Source organism: Erythranthe guttata, chromosome 10 (genome assembly GCF_056151865.1).
Source record: "Erythranthe guttata isolate IM_541 chromosome 10, IM_541, whole genome shotgun sequence".
Lineage (NCBI taxonomy): Eukaryota > Viridiplantae > Streptophyta > Magnoliopsida > Lamiales > Phrymaceae > Erythranthe > Erythranthe guttata.
In genome coordinates this window covers 16,878,399-16,897,076 of record NC_142542.1, presented here as the reverse complement: position 1 = coordinate 16,897,076, position 18,678 = coordinate 16,878,399, and the positions used below count along the sequence as shown (strand labels likewise).

The 18,678-nt window shown below is 36.4% G+C and overlaps 2 protein-coding genes across 2 annotated transcripts; both read right to left on the bottom strand.

The window, feature by feature from the left end:
* Positions 1-23: 23 nt before the first annotated feature.
* On the bottom strand, positions 24-3,509 carry LOC105958394 (Tetratricopeptide repeat (TPR)-like superfamily protein). The gene is made up of 2 exons (XM_012982405.2): positions 380-3,509; positions 24-264 (listed from the first exon to the last, which is right to left on the bottom strand). Exon 1 carries the CDS (start codon positions 3,220-3,222, stop codon positions 406-408), a length of 2,817 nt encoding a protein of 938 aa, XP_012837859.2. The 5' UTR covers positions 3,223-3,509; the 3' UTR covers positions 24-264; positions 380-405.
* Positions 3,510-4,586: 1,077 nt separating this feature from the next.
* LOC105958396 (autophagy-like protein) lies at positions 4,587-10,967 on the bottom strand. Its single transcript, XM_012982409.2, has 6 exons — positions 10,596-10,967; positions 9,011-10,299; positions 6,734-8,240; positions 6,035-6,252; positions 5,686-5,902; positions 4,587-5,217 (listed from the first exon to the last, which is right to left on the bottom strand). Exons 2-6 carry the CDS (start codon positions 9,946-9,948, stop codon positions 4,855-4,857), a joined length of 3,243 nt encoding a protein of 1,080 aa, XP_012837863.1. The 5' UTR covers positions 9,949-10,299; positions 10,596-10,967; the 3' UTR covers positions 4,587-4,854.
* Positions 10,968-18,678: the final 7,711 nt, after the last annotated feature.

Here is an 18,678-nt window from a genome sequence, read left to right as displayed (position 1 = left end):
AATACAAAATCGAACGAGGAAAATTAACAACGAAAACGAATCTATCTAACTATATATCAAAAAGTGTAGAAACCCTGCTATTGAACTACATAACCTGATACAACTAAAATATCTCTCGACATATGAGTTAAAATTACGATCGCTCGACCTTATTGTTAAAAACAACAGTCTCTTCAAAAAGTTCGTTGTTCTCAACGGAACCTCAGCATTTCGTTCGAAGTTGAATATCTCATTTCACTACACAACAAAGATTATAGCCACTACCTGAAGAAAAAAAAGAAAAGAAAAAAAAAGTGCGATTTTGTCACTGACTTCTTATTGCATTGATTTCTAAGTGAAGCTACTAAATAGGTCTTAAATAAAAAAAAAAAGTTCATACCACGATAAAGTCTGGTACGAAAAGCATCACAGCCCCATTTGCTTCATCCACAAGGACCACTTCACAGCTTCGAGAAACATGTCGTTTTTCCTTAGTGCAGTGATCAGATTAGTATAAGTTAACCTATCGGGTTCTATTCCGTTTTCTCTCATTTCCTTGACCAACGCCACAGCATCTTCAACCATACCTGCAATTCCGTACGCTTTTATCAACGTATTATAGCTGCACAAATCGGGTCCAATTCCATATTCTTTCAACTCCGCCAACACATTAGCAACTTCTTCAATCCACCCTTTCTCTCCGTATATATTAATCAAGATATTGTAAGTGTACCTATCGGAAGAACAGTTCGAAAGCTTCATCCTCTGCAAAACACTTTTGAATTTATCCATTTCGCCTTGTTTTCCATACGCGTCCAGCATGCAATTGTAGGCTTCTAGAGAAACCGAAAAACCGTCGAACTGCATTTTTGTTACAGCGGCCGACATGTTCTTTAAGTACTTATTTTTCCCGTAAACGGCTATGAGTGTGTTGTAAGAAATAACATCAATCAAGCCTCGTTTTTTAGCCATCCAAAACACACCCTTCGCCTTTTCGAACAGCCTCGATTTTCCGTAAACATGCAGCATCACATTGAACGTGATGGTGCTCGGCAAAAATCCTCTCTGGAGCATTTCATCGAACAGCCTCGACAGCTCATCAACCGGCAGCGCACGAGCACAGCAGTTTATGACGCAATTATACATCTCCTCATCCCAAATTTCACCATTTCTCAACACTTTGTAGTAAAGATCTGCCAATTTATCTTCCATTCCACACCTCTGATAAATACGAAGTATATCACGAAGAAGGTAAACATCAGGCACAATATTTTTTTCTTCATCCATTATTTCAAGAACCGCGCACGCCTCTTTTAAGGACCCCGATTTCACGTACATTCTTATTACAACACTGAAGGCTATCATGTCCAGTTTGATATTCGAAGCCTTCAGCTCTGTATAAAGCTTTTCCGCCTCGGAAAACAAAGCCATTTTACTGTACACGTCAATCATCGTGCAGAATGTATTCATGTTTGGCTTGTCAGATTTCGGCATGCAAGTGAATATTTTCACAGCATTTTCAAGATGGCCCAAATCTTTGCACGAACATATTAGAAGGTGGTACAAGTTATCCTCAAATACACGATCCTTCCACTTCTTTTTACGCAAAACTTCCATTGCATTATCAATCAAAGAACTCTTCACGTAAGCTGTAACAAGAATCGTGCAAGAAGTCTGGTTTTTAAGAACATGATCGTACATAGGACCTTCCAAAACTGCAGACATCTTTATAAGCCTGTCAGCTTTCTCGTACGCCTGTAAAACAATCCCGAGTATGGATGACTTTTGGCAACCAATCATCAACATGTCATTAATAGTTCTAATGGCTCCCACTTCATCTTCATGCTTGGCTTGCAATCTTATCAATGTGTACAAGTTCGATGAATTGGGCTTAAACCCAAACTTCACGAGTTCCATATAGTAAAATTTTGCCTTGTTATAATTGCCCATCCGACCCCAGCCTTCAATCAACGACCTATACGTCGTTTCATCGGGTACAAGACCAGTTTCTTTAAGGTTGTCTAATAATCGCTCTGACTGATCCATACTCGAAACTCGCCCATATCCAGTGATCATAGTGTTGTACGCAACTATACACGGAGAGAAACCGGCTTCTTTCATCGCACGAAGCGCCAGCTCAGTGTCGTCTAACTTGCCCTGCTGGCAGTAACAATTGAGCACAACCAACCAATTCTCCTTGTTCAAGACAACTTCATCTTCTTTGAGGAAGCGAATAACGTCTTCTGCTTTATCATACAATCTCGTGCGTGTATAGATTGTGATCATAGACGAATAAGCAGATTGGCATATTATTTTCAGATTCCTCATACGGGAAAAGGTATATTCCGCCTCCTCAACATGACAACCCTTCTGATAGAGTGACATCAGCATTCCGAAAGTAGCAACATTTGGCCGAACATTATAATCCAACATTATCTTAAACCACCTAGTACCCATATCTACGAGCCCGCTCTTATTACAAGCATATATAAGGGTATTGAAAACCTGATAATTAAGCTCGCAAGACGAATCGCTAATCATCTCCTTAATCATGATTTCCGCTCCATTCCAATCCGTTTTTCTACCCAAAACCCTGAGAATCGAATTATACGCAGCCACATTCTTTTTCAACTTTCCATTAGCTTTCATCCACTCGAAAAACGTCAATGCCTTGCTGTCGTTGCTTCTCTCGAGCTGTTCTAAGATCAGATTGCAACGCTCGGAGCTCAAATCGGGCCCCACATCATCCAAATCTATATCCACCAAAGTTTGATCACCACCCAAAACACGGTCTCTTTCGAATGGAGTTGTGAATTTTTCGCCCTTCTTGTATTTACTACCGTTTCTACGAGTATCCAAATTTCTATTGGCGCTCCTCCTCGCTTTATTCACACCGCGGAACGTTTTCCAGATATCTATCCTCGCTCTATCGAATTCCCCATTGGAGTTTTGCTCTTGTACAATCAAATTATCATCGGCGGCGTCGACACATTTCTCCAGATTATCGATCGAATAGCCATCCAATATCGAATCGGAGGTATCTAAAAACTCATCCCTCAGCTTAGAAACCCTAATGTGCTTCAATTCACAAAAGGGCTTCACAATGAGCGCCCCGTTCGTACTGAAATAGCCCGAAAACAAAACGCTAGACGCAAATTTGAAGGGAATTACAGCAGAAGTTAGTTTCTTCGACTCGTGGAAAGAGTTTTGTTCTGGATAAACAGAGAGTTTCAGAGAGGCCATGGAATTCAGTGGCCTCTGCTTCAATTGGTACTAATTCTTCGAATTCATCTTCATCATCATCATTGATTGGAATCGGTAGCAAATGAAAATGAAGATATTCGATTCTTAATTGAGATTCAAGTAAGCGGAGTTCAGCTGATAAGCGAGTAAAAATCGTACCTTTGATCGGAGAGTGGAAGTGTATAGAGAGAGAGAGGAGAGAGAGAGAGGGGATAACGGAAGTTTGAAAGAAGTGGAGGAAACAAAGCTACAGTTGGGCAATTGGATTTCTGATATACAGTTGTGAAAATTACAGTTTTCGCCCCTTCAATTTGCACAGATTCTACATTTGGTCCTCATGTTCACAAAAAATATAATTCGTCCCTCATATTTCAATGATTTAAAACTTTTGGTCATTTTCCTCAATTTACAATCAGCCACTCAGTTAAGAGAGTGGTGGGCGCATGCTTGATTCCGTTAGTACTAGCGAAAAATTGACGAAAAATACAAAAAATGTTAAATTATTGAAAGAGGAGCAGTCTTATTTTCTTGTCTTGTGCGTAGTCTTATTTTCGTAGAATTTTTCTAGGCCTTCACAAGTTATAAAAGAGGAGTAGTTTTAGTGCTCCAGTTTAGAGAAACACCTATTTGACGAGAGAAGATTTATGCTCTTTTACTTTTGCTGCGACTAAAGGACTCAGCAACAATTAAGTTCAAAGTTTTTCATCCTCTACGCAAAAAGAAGACCGAATCCATGGGAGAGGGATTTAAAAGATCTCGGTAGGTCGATTCGCCGACTGAACGTTGAAGGAAGTTCAACCGTGCAGAGTGGAAGAGCTTGACATAATCAGAATCAGTAGTTTTGAAAGAAAGTCTTTAATTTACGTTTTTTTTTTGTCCCAAATTATTTGTTATTTTAGAGTTTTAATAAAACATTAATTGCATTTTTATCAATTTTGCCCCAATTACTCTAAATGAGTTAATTGAAAAATAATTAATGATAATGGTATTTCAGTAAAATACTATGTTATTTCCCTATATATAATCTATGCATATTTATTGAGTTTCTTAATATGCGCGCAACCATCCAAGACGACGACAACGACATACAATAGGGGACGGAGGAAGTAATAGTGGAAATTCATTTCCTCGTAGATTTAGAATACAATTATTTCCGAATCTCATTAAATCGTCTTTTTTATTTATAATTTTACAACCGTAGCATCACTTGACAGAACAGTAACAGAAAACCGATCTAACAAAAAAATACAATATTTACACGAAATAAAAGCCATGTTCAAAAGCTTTTGCAACCACACATACTATATCAAGACTTTGTATTCTTCAAATGCACAAAAATAATCCTAGAATAAAACAATAAATACTTGAAGCAATAGTTGATTAAAATAAAATAAAATAAAAAGTGTTGGCAAATGTACATTGGATGCCAAAGTATATGTACAAAGAGATGGATTGAATTAGTTCAGTAGCTATACAAGAAAAAGAAAAGAAAAGAAAATCAAACGATAAATAAATAAAAAAAAAAAATTAAAAAGAAAAACCATAAAATAAAAAAATATTTACACTTTGTTTTTTTTTTAAACTTCCATCACATCACATCTAATCTGCCACCAATTAGCAACAAAAAAAAGATCAGCAAGGAAGTGAATGAATAGTGGTCTCAGGTAACATGGCTATGGTCACTACAAAGTATTCACATCCCACACGAAGACCATAGGGGTTCGAGCCCGTTCCACAAGTCAAAGTCAACCCAATCTCACGATCCGAATCCGACGGTGGTGATTTCACCACCTGTCGTTCGATGTGCACAACTTGCCCTACGATGTAGTTTGGTCGGCTCGGGAGATGGTCGGTGAATAAAGCTACTGACTCTGAGGAGAGATAGTAATAAGGGCAATTTCGATTTATAGCCTCGAAATAGCCAGAAGTGTTGAGGACAAATGCAGCTATCTCGTGGACTTCTAAACGGCCAAAAGATATCTTCTCTTTGTTCGCCTGTAATAATATATAAGCAGATAAGACACAAAGATGTTTCAAGTATAAGGCCTCGTTTGGAAATTCTGATGGGACTGACAAAATTGATTTTGGTTATGATTATATCGAAATGGTTAAGATATAAATATCCTTCATATGCTTGATTAAAATTCCGGCATGTTTTTTCGTCGGCTTGAAACTTAAACCCCAAATATATGACGAACCTTGATTTATTTATTTTACCAAATTGCCCTACGGAACCATACCGATTTTCTAAACTTTTTATACCGAATGGTAATGGTAAATTACCATACTGATACTACTACTCGATATCAAATTAATTAAAAGGGTATTGTCGACAACTAATTATTCCCTAAAATCCACAACTAATTATATATTCGACCAAGTCCTATCCTAATCCGCAAACGATGCCTAAATTGATGCACTACGTAAGATGCCAAATCAAGACATAAAAAGCTATAAGCTGACCTGCTTTTCAAGTTGATGCTTTATGTAGAGAGTGTTGACCAACTCTTTCTTCTCTTCCAACTCCTTGCTCAGCTTCTCATTCGCACCTTCAGCTTTCGAGTGTCTCTCGAGCAATTCTGAACGCTGCCTCGACAAAATGCCCACTTTATCAGCTAGTGCTCTTAGACACTCACGGAACTCAGCAGTACCATCATCGTCACTTTCATTTGCAGCACCACTGTAAATAATAATAATAATTAAGAAAAAGAAACAAAAGGGGCATTTCAATCGAGCAGCAAATTGCCATTAGCAACAAAAACATTGCCAAAGCTAAGGAAGAAAAGAAGAAGAAGCATTTAGTTAATTTTACCTTCCTAAAGACTGAGCTAAAGCAGATAAAGAGTCGGAAAAAGTGGCGACACCAGCTGACAAAACGCAGCTCCTTAGTCTCTCTAAAAGACCGCGCATCTTAACAGCAGAGACACGCAGTGCGCTGTACTGTGAAGCTCTTCGATCGGCTGCGCAGAGATGGGTTTGAGCTTCTTCTCTAGCTTCGTGCAGACAGTTCTCCAAATGGGCACAGTTCATCTGAATTGCAAAAACCAGTGTTTTAATCCATTATATGTAAAAGCAAAATCATAACAGTACACATATCAACAAGTCTGTTATAGTATAGTACCCAGTACCCAATTTTTTCAAATTCTTCCCCCAAAACAATTCCTCCCAAATCTAGCTTCCAAACGAGTACGTCCTCTAAAATGTAGATTTCTAGTTTTGTTTCTCCGAATAAAAGAAAAGAAAAAACAACTGACACCTCGGCTACCAAAGATTTATTTAATTCGGCTGTTAGCATCTTGAATAGTCTCTTAAATCCTAGTTTCATCTGACTTCACAAGTACCGTACTTTTCAATTTGTTATTCCTTGTCAAAATGCAGATTACTTGATGCAATCAGGAATCAGGCAAAATGAAAGTTGTAGTACGGATGCATAGCTTAAGAAACATTTAAATGTGGCCATAAAAAACAAAAAGAAAAATGTAAGGAACTCATGAATCATTTAGTAATATACCTGAGACTCATCGAGTAGCTTTCGACTAATCTCCAACTCCCTTCCAAGCTTCGAAACCTCATCCATCAATCCTCGAATCTTCATTTCTGTATCCTCTAACTGACTCGTTTTTTCCGCTACCGCATTTTGCAACTCCATTACAACACTATCACTTACTTTACCATCATCCAAAGCCGTTTCATCACCTCTTTCATCCACTGGTTGTGTCATGCTAACAGCCATATTACTCGCAGCAAGTGTTTCCTTCTTATCCTTGTCACAAACAAACCCTTTGTCACGGTTTATATCCAGCATTGAAGAATCCAAATTTGGATTTACGATAGTCGAAGAATCCGCCATATTATCATCCAACCCTTCTTGCCCTTTATCATGATCAACCTTCCCAATTGAAACAGCAGAAATAGATTCCTCCTCGCCGCCCGAAAGCTTAGGCCCTCTCACATATTCATCGGACAACCTTTGCTCCAATTCTTGAATACGTTTCTCGTAAGATTCGCACTGCATCTGCTTCAGCTTCAGCATCGATTTGAGGTGCTTTTCGTACTCGCCTTTGAGATGCAAAGCCTCCGAAGTCTTTTCAGCTGAATCTTTCAACAAATTCTCCAATTTACCCTCGTCGAGAGATTCGTAATCGAACTCGAAACTCATCGAACACAAAAGGGCGATTTTGGCAGCGAGTTCGGCTTTCAGTTTCGCATTCTCCACTTCCATTTTGCTAGTACCCGCAATCTCCACCAGCTCCGATTCTTCGTGTGAGTCCTGAAAATCGTACTTCTCGTGAAAGTCTTCGACTTCGGTTGACTGAGAGCCATCGTTCGATACCGAAAGAGATCTCCTCAGCTTATCACTCTTTAAAAAGGGTCCTAAAAGTGAATCAGGGGCATAACGGTCAACATCCGAAAGATCTATATCAAGCAAATTCGTATCGAATGGGGTTACATTGACGTCACATGGGCTAGGTGCATCGTACAACCCCATCGAAGATAAAATGTCGCGAGGAATATAAGTGTTATGCACTTTCAGAAATTCGTCACGCCTCCTAACTTCAATTTCTCTCTCTGTTGCGAGCTTTTCCGCCAGCTGGCCAGCTTTACCCATGTAGATCTTCATAGCTGCTTTTCTTCTGACTATTTCGGCGAGGCAAGCCTTGTAAGCGGGCCCCACTCCTCGTACGACTTTCAGGTGCTCGAATTGGTCGTTCTGACGCTTCAAAGCCTCTTGGAAAACGGAGAACTTGTAGCGTACGTCTTTGATGGTGTACTGAATGTAAGCGATCTTTTGCATGTAACTGTGAACGAAGATGTTCATCTCGTTTTTTCTCTCTCTGCAGAAATCTAGGAGGCTGGAGATCGAGCGGTCGCACGTTTGCATTTTTGGGAGGTAATTTTTTTCGTGGCTGTCGTACATTGGTCCTAAAGCAGAAACAGCATCGTGCGGGCGAAGTGAAGATGACAGCTCGCTTGAGAGGCAGTCGTCCACTAGCTTCTTTACGGTGTTCACATCTTTGCTGCACCGTAACAAAAATTGAGTTAAACAATATGTATATATATAAATATATATATATATCGAACCTGCTTAAAAATCAAGCCAAAGAATACATCTTTCTGATACCATCTACATGCCCTTCTATGGCCTTTCCCTATTCTGTTAATGGCTACTCAGAAATATCAGAATCTTATGTATAATCTGCTTTTCACCATAGACGGAAATAATGATTAAAACGGAACCAATTAATTTGTTGTCACGCCTAACTGAAAGTCTAAAATATGTTCTGCTTTGTAACAATTATAATAGGTTTCCAAAGCAGACAGCCGAAAAGTTGTTGGCATCAAGGCTCATGTCCAAACACAAAACCGCTTTCTACATCTACTCGGTTTTTAAGTGGAATTACGACAAAATTATAGCATGTTACCTTATAGTGAGTCGTAGTTCTAAAAAGAAAAAATCCAAATATACAAATTTGGTAGGAGACGTCAAGATCTCATACATCATAAATCCATTTTGTGGACCACGCTGTCTAATAAACCAAATACAAATACCAATTTCTCACGTCACATAAAACACAAAGCCACGTATTATGTAAGAGTCGGTTACAAAGTACAAACACAGAGCATTCAATATTGTCGCTAAGCACAGTTTCTCTGGAAGCGCCGACAAACACTTTGTATAATACTAATTTTACGGAACTTGACTTACCAACCAAATATTAGCAGCAAAAAGTTGAAAATATAAAATACATGGCATGTGTGTGTGTGTGTGAGAGAGAGAGAGAGACACCTTAGAGCTTGCATTATGCTCTTTTGCTCATTGATATACCGCTGGTGGTCTTTTATTGCCAAATCCAAGTCTTTGACAAGAAACGAAGCCTTCCCAGAGAACAAATTCTCCGTGTTGCGCTTCAAATCACCAAACTCCTGCTTAAACTCCGAAACTTTGTTCTCAAACTGCCTGTGCGAACCGCTACAATCCTCCACAGTCTTCCTTATATTCTCTTCCTTCACAAAATCCAACAAACACTTCCTATTTGCAGTTTGCAAGGCTGGAATAAGTCTAATGGATCTCAACTTCTCCATATCCCTCCCAAAGTTCACCAAAAGGCTCGTATGGCTACGGTGCTGCTGAGAGTAACACTTCACAAAATCCGTATAATTCTGCAGCACAATCCTGTAAAAATAGTCCAAATTCCCCCTAGCAATCTCCAAAGCCCGTTCTTGCACCTTCTGCTCTTGCAACAGCCTCTCACAGGTTTCGTATTTAGCAACCGTACGGCTGTAAATAGCATGCCCACACTGAAAGTGATATCTGAACTGCCTCTCGTACGAAGGCAAGGCTTTTAGCGCGGGATCCGGAGCATCGTCCAGTGGATGAGGCTTTTGAGAGGAAGATGGCAATGGTGGATCGGGTATATCGACAATTTCAATGTGCTCCGATTGAGGAGATGGCGAATTGCTCCTCATTCTTGATTTATTGAATAAAAATACTTCCCTTTCATCAGATGGGAGCTTGTAAACAGAGAGCGGGCGGTGAGATTCCAATTTCATGTCCAAGCATAGAAGAAGCTGATCATTTGAGGGGATTCCGCACACTGATTCTAGAAACTTCTGCACTGCTTCGACAAGGGTATATTCGTCACAGTCGAGCTCGTACGAGTGCCCATTCTCCGAAATGTGAACCACAAGCTTTCCCATTTGAACTACACCTCCCGAAGAACTCATCTTTCGTAAAACCTTTCAAAATCAAGAACTTCCCCAAAAATGCATCACTGACGAAGATTCACAGCGGATGGCAAAAATCAGCAGAAATTAACAAGATCCTTTAATCACCTCCAAAAGAACCCCAATTAGCTAGAGCCCAATACAAATTTCACTAATTAAACTTCAATTAATCCCAAACCCTCCTCAGAGATCTGCAATTAATCGAATTTTCGCCGAAACCCAACGAAAATTTCCAATTGCCACCGCCCACCGTCTAACCAGAAGAATCCTTCTTCAAACAGCTACTTTCTTTAACACACCCACCGATAATCAATACCAAATACAAACTTTACTCACAATTATAATGCATCCCTGCAATCAAGCAACAGAAAAAGCACACCATCACATAAAATTCCAAAATTCAAATAAAAATAACTACAGGGATTCAGAAAAATCCACTTAAACTACCTAAAATTAACGCCCTTCAATAACTAAAATACAAAAAAACCGATAGCAAACAGATACGGAGAAGAGAAGAAGACGAATCCCAACCCACAGCTAGAGAGAAAATAAAGTCTAACACGAAACCCATCTGAATTTAATTTTTTTAATTTATAATTTTTGCTGCGTGTTATGCTTGCGCGATTGTGCTTAATATATGCATATACCTTCGTGTATGTATAGCTGTTTCCTTCCAACAATGGCGTGAAGTGATCTCCGAACGATGGATGATTGATTAGATTATAATATTGTCAAACCCTTTTTTTTTTTAATTTTTTTTTTTTCCGCAACTCCAAAAATATTAATATCGTATTTGCATCGGTAAAAAAATAAATAACCTCGGACCGGAGAAAGCAACCACCGCAGTCGCCGCCGGTGTAGGTATATATATATATATATAGTTCCGTGTGTGTGTGTGTGCGTGTTTTAGTGTGTGTTTTGTTTTTATCTTGCTCCACGGAGAAGGAAGAGTCTTTGGGTAGAGCAGGAAAAGGAAAAGGGATTTTAACTTATTTATATTATTTATTTTCTGATTTTATATGATTATTTTTAATTGTATATATATTATATATATATAAAATAATAATATTTATGTTAATTATTGTAGGTGTAGTTGATATAATATAGGAGTCTACTTTGTATGTAGACGTGTATATGTGGCCGGGCACGTACATACCATTTGTAATTAGGACTCTCTTTTAGGCTCAATTTTATGCTATGCACGGTTCCCTACGGTGATTTTTCACTGTCGATCTACACACATTAATCGTAAACCTTTACGATATTGGTGAGGAGGTTTGAAAAATCGATTTTTGGATGGTTAGGCGGTATCCAACGGTGTGAGACGGGTCAAACTGTTATATCGGGACAACAAATCAGATAAAAATATTTGTTTTTTTTCTTTTTTTTTTAATTAAAAGGAAAAGAATGTAGGGTTTTATATTTTCTAATTTTTTCAAATTTCAACCCAATTTGTTTGAACGAAAATCATGTTCAAATATTTTTTAATATATATTTTGAGTATTTACAAATAATATTTAGAAAAATAGTATACTAAATGTAAAAATCAATTTATTTCCGACTTATCACTGATTAATCACCGCTGTACCGATTTATCGTGTGGCGATCTCTAACCGCCTCGGACCCGATAACCACTTTTTAGAACCTTGATATAAATGGTAAAGATCTTACCCGTGTGTTTCACCCGATGTAACATAAGTATAAACCCTATTTTACATTCGGTATATTTAATATTTCATTTTTTGTTTTTTGGTATTTTTGTTTATATAATTGAATCTGAAAATAATCTCTAATTTAGATAACCTAGTAGCTTAATGAATTTCATGGACGAACTTAAATGGATTTGTTCTACATAATTTAATGATAATTTGATATACTGCTAAATTGATATTTTTTTGTCTATTCCATTCCAACTGTATTAATTTATAAAGGTTTAATTGTATTATTATTATTTTTGTAAATTCTAATTATAATAGAATTCTTGAGTCCATAGTTGTCTCTCAAATTGAAATTTAAGCACTCATATACATTAATTGATGAAACTACAAAAAATATATTGCTAAAAAAAACTATGAAAATATACATACAAATGTTGATATAAGATCAAAAAAAAGGGGCAATTTTATAAATATTTTACACGTGTCATGCATGTATGTCAGCATGTTTGTGAGATTCAATCAGAAAGAATTATTCCTAAGATACACATTGGTTAAGAATCTTAATATTGACACGTGCTATAAGCGTGCCATACGGCCATACCTCGTGAAAACAAGTAACAATAAGTAAATAAACCAAAACAATTATTTACACGTAAAATAATTAAACAAATGAATTTATTTCTATATTTGACGTGTACTCATGAAATAAAATATTTTATAATATAATTTAGCAAAGTAGAATCCAGATTCAAGGTTTGGGGAACGAACTATTGGCTGAATAACTCAATAATGGTTTAATTTCACTTTGAACCTTTGAAATGAAGAACTTTGTCACTTTGCACCATTGCAAAAAAATTAATAGCAATTTGCGCCCTCCACATAATAAATCATTCATAATGCACCCTGAATCAAATGTTTAAAACCTAACGAGAGCACTTTTATTTTTTATTTTTATTGGTTTTTTTTCCAGGGTGCAAAATAACAAATTAAATTGTTATGTTTTGTACAAAGCGCGGAAAAAAAAATCACCCCGGATTAGTTGAACGAATATATTTTGTTCACAAAAAATAAACGTAATGTTTCCTCACTAAATTATTCGATTGGTGGATCTTTATCGTAATTGTTGAAAATATTTGGTCTAACTTTTGGAAGATAATATAATTTTCAAATAAATTGATAACAAAATAGTTGAATGAATTTTTTTTACTATTATTTTTGTAAAATAGATTTTTGTGTTAAAAGTATAAATTTTAAATATGTTGATGAGATGTATTTTTATTTTTGTACCTTGTAATTTCGAAAAGACTGATGAATAGCAAAATATTGATTTGAAATACTACAATACCAGTAAAAATATTAAATTACATTCATTAGCTTTAAAAAACCATTATGGACGATTATGCATGATTCATTATGTTTTAAGGGTACAAAATGCTATTAAATGTTTTTGAGGGTGCAAAGTGAGATTAAAATCCTAAAATAGGTTTTGAGCCCCCACTTAATTGGCTACTATTATAGTACATCACGTTTCATTGTCTCAAGCAATGCAAGATCCATTCTTGCAAGAAAGCTCTAAGCATTAAAATAAAAATTATTTTATTAGTAAATTTTAGATGGTAATAAAAAAACTAAATGATTTTATTTTTTTAATAAATAAATAAAAAAATATCAAAAGAATTAATGACCATCAATTTCATCATCATATGTGATTGCCAGACTCCACCTAGTTGTCACAATGTGCTCATTATGTTTGAATTTAGGTTGGTCTGTTTGGGTATCTAAAATTACTATTTTGGGCTAAGGCCCATCAAATAGTAATAAAATAATAGTTTTTCGTATAGTTTAACTACGTAATATAATTAATAAATTACTATAATTGTTACTAGTAAAATTTTTATTAATTTAGCAAGATATTAAGTTATCGAATTAATGATTTAACACATAGTCAACAAATCAGAACCGAGACAAATTATTATTTAAGCAAGATTATTAATTTATTAAGCATTAATTTATCGATGTTCTATTTAGTTGTTTTGAACACCGATAAGGGATGGCAATGTGGTTGGTTTCTCAATCCCCCGTCCCCGCCCTGTCTCAATATTCACATCCCAATCCCCGTAAAAATCCCCCCCCCCCCCCCCCCCCCCCCCCCCCCGAGTATTCCATCCCGTCCACATCTGTGTATTTTTTTTCTTCAAATTATTTTTTAATACGAGTTACAAAAAAAAAAAAAAAAAAAAATTTCATGGAGATAAGATTAAAATTAAATTGAATAAATAGATCATTTCTTCCCCCAACATTTCCTATTTGTTTTGCCATCAATCATGTTATACAAATCACACACACACATGTATCAGTGTGTTTGTATATATATATATATATATATATATATATATATATATATATATATATATATATATATATATATATATATATATAGATATATGTGGGGGTTTTAGGACCACAAACTATAAATGGAAGAAGCATCTAAAAATACAGAAGGCCATGTGACTACAACTTGCCACTGGTTTGGTTCTTCAGATTTGTCCCAATCCTAAATACTTCCCAATCAATCAGAATCTCACTGTTTGGCTCATAAAAACATAACATTTATTTGTCATATATTTAATTGGACCAACCCAATGGACGTATAATTTATTTATTTACTGGATCACGAGTCCAATTTAGAGAACCACTACTAAGAAGTGAATGTCGGAGACCGACGGTCAACGGTGGCTGACCAACGATTTCTGGTGGTGGCGGGTCAAAATTGGAGTCAAATTGAAATTAATGTCAAAATTAGTTAATTGGTGAAATTGAGCTAAATTGAGGTGTATATATGAAATTGAAGTTGAATTGAGTTTCAAGAAATTGTGTGTAATTTTGGTTATATAAAAAGATTTTCCTTATTTGCATATAAGTTTGAATGAATTGGAAATATTTAAATGGGAAATGTGGGATAACCCCCTAGTTTTGAAAATATATATGGTTAGGTTCTATGGAATTTTCTTCCCTAGTCAAAAACTCACATTCTAATCTTAATTAGTGAGACCCCACTGAACAACTTGAATTACTTGTTTTACCTTTTTAATTTCAATTCAAACCCTAGTTTTTTCTCTCCCACTCATTCAGTCATTCTATCTTTCCAACTACTTTCTCTTCTTCTCTCTTTAACTCTCTCTCTCTCTAACCACGTGACATCTCTCCATCATATTTCTCTTCTTCTCTTTCTAACTCTATCTCTATCCAAAGCCATGTGACCTACCTCTGCTTCTCCCCCAACTTGCGCTGCCCACCGTTGCTGCTCCTCCTCGGCCGCTGCCCGCAGCCGCTGCTCCCGATGAGAACAGAGCCGCTGCTCCCTCCGCCGCCGCCGCCCGTCGCCGCTGCTCCCCTGACCGTCGTCTGCCACCGCTGCACGGGATTTGTATTTCGACGACGATTTGTATTGCCGAAGAATAGGATCCGTATTCCAGCCGCAATCGACGAACGGAATCCATATTCCGGTGCACGAGTTTCTGGCTTGGTAAAAGATTGGAACTCGTTACTTGAAAAATATGAGGTAATTTGTTGTAATTTTTGTTTGTTTCATGGATTGATGGGACACTTGTATTAATTCGAACTATATGAAAAAAATAAAATGTATTAATTCGTTACTTGGGCTGGCGTAGTGTCACCGAAGAAACCGATCCACTACGTGACATGATGCATAAACATCTTGGTCTCTGTCGTGCAAATGCCAGCATTTTTGCGGCAATATTCTATACACGACTCAACAAGGATTTACACGGGATTGTAGGGAAAAAAACCCTAAGCGGCTTAGGATGAAAAAATTGGCAGCTAATCAAGAATGAAAAAAACACTTTGTGTTTCAAATTCCCACCAAATTCAACTTTATTTATAGAGGTGACTTGTTGTTACAAACACAAACACAAACACAAACACAACAATATCCGAGTCAAGAAAATGACGCCCCAAAAACAGTCTTCGAGCCAAGAAAATCAGATGCTGATGTCTAATGAAAAAAGTGTTCCCACGAATGTTGAACCGGAAGAAAATCAGATGGGGATATCTGATGAAAAAAGCGTTCCCACGAATGTTGAACCAAAAGAGGTAGCGAAAGAGATGCAAAAGCTCGAATTCAATGGAGAAGGCGAGTCTTCCGAAACTAACGAGAAGAAGAAGAAAATTGGTGACCTCTTTTCAAAACAAGAAGAACTCATTCTCCTTACTGGTCTTGAGCATTTTTGGATCCGCAAAAGAAACCATGATTGGGTTGGATTTCACATCTTCATGAATGGTCATCTTCCCCACTTCAGTAAGAATCAAATAACTGAAAAGTTAGGTCGGATGAAACTGAAATTCGGAAGAATTAGGGAGAAATGAGGTTTTTGTGATTTTGCATCAAACAACCACGAAGCCGATGTTTATGAGTTGTCCAAAAAACTATGGGACCGTGAAGTAATTATCACTACCCGTAAAAATAAAACAAACGGAGGGAACTTAAAGTAATTTTTGTCGAGGTTGTATGGTTTTAATTTTCTGTTACTGTGTTAAAACTTTTTCTTAATTCTAGGCTCTAGACTTTTAAATATGTTTTTAGTGTTTCGATATATATATATATATATATATATATATATATATATATATATATATATATATATATATATATATTAAATCATGTCTGTTGTAATATTCATCCATGCTTCAAAAGGAAATAGAGAAATTTAAATCTAATCAAATCACTAACCAAATCACTAATTAATGATTGAATCTAATCAAATCACCTAATTAAGGTATAATTATCAATTCAAATCATCTAATTAAGGCTTAATTAAATAAAAAATATATATTGATTTATATTGAGAGGATATAGCCTGCGGCGAAGAGGTTTTCTTCAGACCACCCACTGGCGCTTTTTCATCTTGGGCGTTCCCGGAGAGAACACCTAAGACCTCGTCTGGTTGGGAAGATTAGTCATACTTAATTAAATAACCTGACTTTGATTGATGTCCGGTAAACCCAATATTTTTGTGGGTTGACCCGAAAACTTTATTTATTGGTCCAATAATTCAATTGAATTTTCATTACATTATTTAATATTCTTATCTTGGTTTATCTTATCTTACGAACCAAACAATGCCTAAGAAAACTAACCCGTTTTTAAACAGAAAAACAAACTAAATAGACCAAATTCCTGCGCTACAATAAGACTACCACCTATTGCACCTCCAATCATATGGCCATCAGGACTACACAGAGATGCTGATGCCACCTGTCCGGTTGCAGGCCCGCCACTTTCAGAGAGCAAGTACGAACCGGAAAACCACAGTATCTCAAAACAACCCTAGTTATTTAGAAATAGCAAGTCAGAAAATAAAATAATGGTAGCTCGAACAAAAACAATTATCTGGTTTCAACAAGTATAAAGAATTGTACGAGTACAAAATGCATTAACCTCAAACGTAATATTGACACCAGATGTTGTGGGCTGGCGTAGTGTCACCGAAGAAACCGATCCACTACGTGACATGATGCATAAACATCTTGGTCTCTGTCGTGCAAATGCCAGCATTTTTGCGGCAATATTCTATACACGACCCAACAAGGATTTACACGGGATTGTAGGGAAAAAAAACCCTGAGCGGCTTAGGATGAAAAAATTGGCCGCTAATCAAGAATAAAAAAACACTTTGTGTTTCAAATTCCCACCAAATTCAGCTTTATTTATAGAGGTGACTTGTTGTTACAAACACAAACACAAACACAAACACAAAGCAATATCCGAGTCAAGAAAATGACGCCCCAAAAAACAGTCTTCGAGCCAAGAAAATCAGATGGTGATGTCTAATGAAAAAAGTGTTCCCACGAATGTTGAACCGGAAGAAAATCAGATGGGGATATCTGATGAAAAAAGCGTTCCCACGAATGTTGAACCAAAAGAGGTAGCGAAAGAGATGCAAAAGCTCGAATTCAATGGAGAAGGCGAGTCTTCCGAAACTAACGAGAAGAAGAAGAAAATTGGTGACCTCTTTTCAAAACAAGAAGAACTCATTCTCCTTACTGGTCTTGAGCCTTTTTGGATCCGCAAAAGAAACCATGATTGGGTTGGCTTTCACATCTTCATGAATGGTCATCTTCCCCACTTCAGTAAGAATCAAATAACTGAAAAGTTACGTCGGATGAAACTGAAATTCGGAAGAATTAGGGAGAAATGAGGTTTCTGTGATTTTGCATCAAACAACCACGAAGCCGATATTTATGAGTTGTCCAAAAAACTATGGGACCGTGAAGTAATTATCACTACCCGTAAAAATAAAACTAACGGAGGGAACTCAAAGTAATTTTTGTCGAGGTTGTATGGTTTTAATTTTCTGTTACTGTGTTAAAACTTTTTCTTAATTCTAGGCTCTAGACGTTTAAATATGTTTTTAGTGTTTGGATATATATATATATATATATATATATATATATATATATATATATATATATATATATATATATATATATTAATCATGTCTGTTGTAATATTCATCCATGCTTCAAAAGGAAACAGAAAAGGAAACAGAGAAATTTAAATCTAATCAAATCACTAACCAAGTCACTAATTAATGATTGAATCTAATCAAATCACCTAATTAAGGTATAATTATCAATTCAAATCATCTAATTAAGGCTTAATTAAATAAAAAATATATATTGATTTATATTGAGAGGATATAGCCTGCGGCGAAGAGGTTTTCTTCAGACCACCCACAGGCGCTTTTCATCTTGGGCGTTCCCGGAGAGAACACCTAAGACCTCGTCTGGTTGGGAAGATTAGTCATACTTAATTAAATAACCTGACTTTGATTGATGTCCGGTAAACCCAATATTTTTGTGGGTTGACCCGAAAATATTATTTATTGGTCCAATAATTCAATTGAATTTTCATTACATTATTTAATATTCTTATCTTGGTTTATCTTATCTTACGAACCTAACAATGCCTAAGAAAACTAACCCGTTTTAAACAGAAAAACAAACTAAATAGACCAAATACCTGCGCTACAATAAGACTACCACCTATTGC

Excerpts from the sequence above, each read along its gene's own strand:
- LOC105958394 (XM_012982405.2), bottom strand. The coding sequence starts at position 3,222 with ATGGCCTCTCTGAAACTCTCTGTTTATCCAGAACAAAACTCTTTCCAC.
- LOC105958396 (XM_012982409.2), bottom strand. The coding sequence starts at position 9,948 with ATGAGTTCTTCGGGAGGTGTAGTTCAAATGGGAAAGCTTGTGGTTCAC. Across the intron at positions 8,241-9,010 it reads AGCATAATGCAAGCTCTAAG|CAAAGATGTGAACACCGTAA; the intron begins GTGTCTCTCTCT and ends GTTACGGTGCAG. Across the intron at positions 5,903-6,034 it reads TTAGCTCAGTCTTTAGGAAG|TGGTGCTGCAAATGAAAGTG; the intron begins GTAAAATTAACT and ends TATTATTTACAG.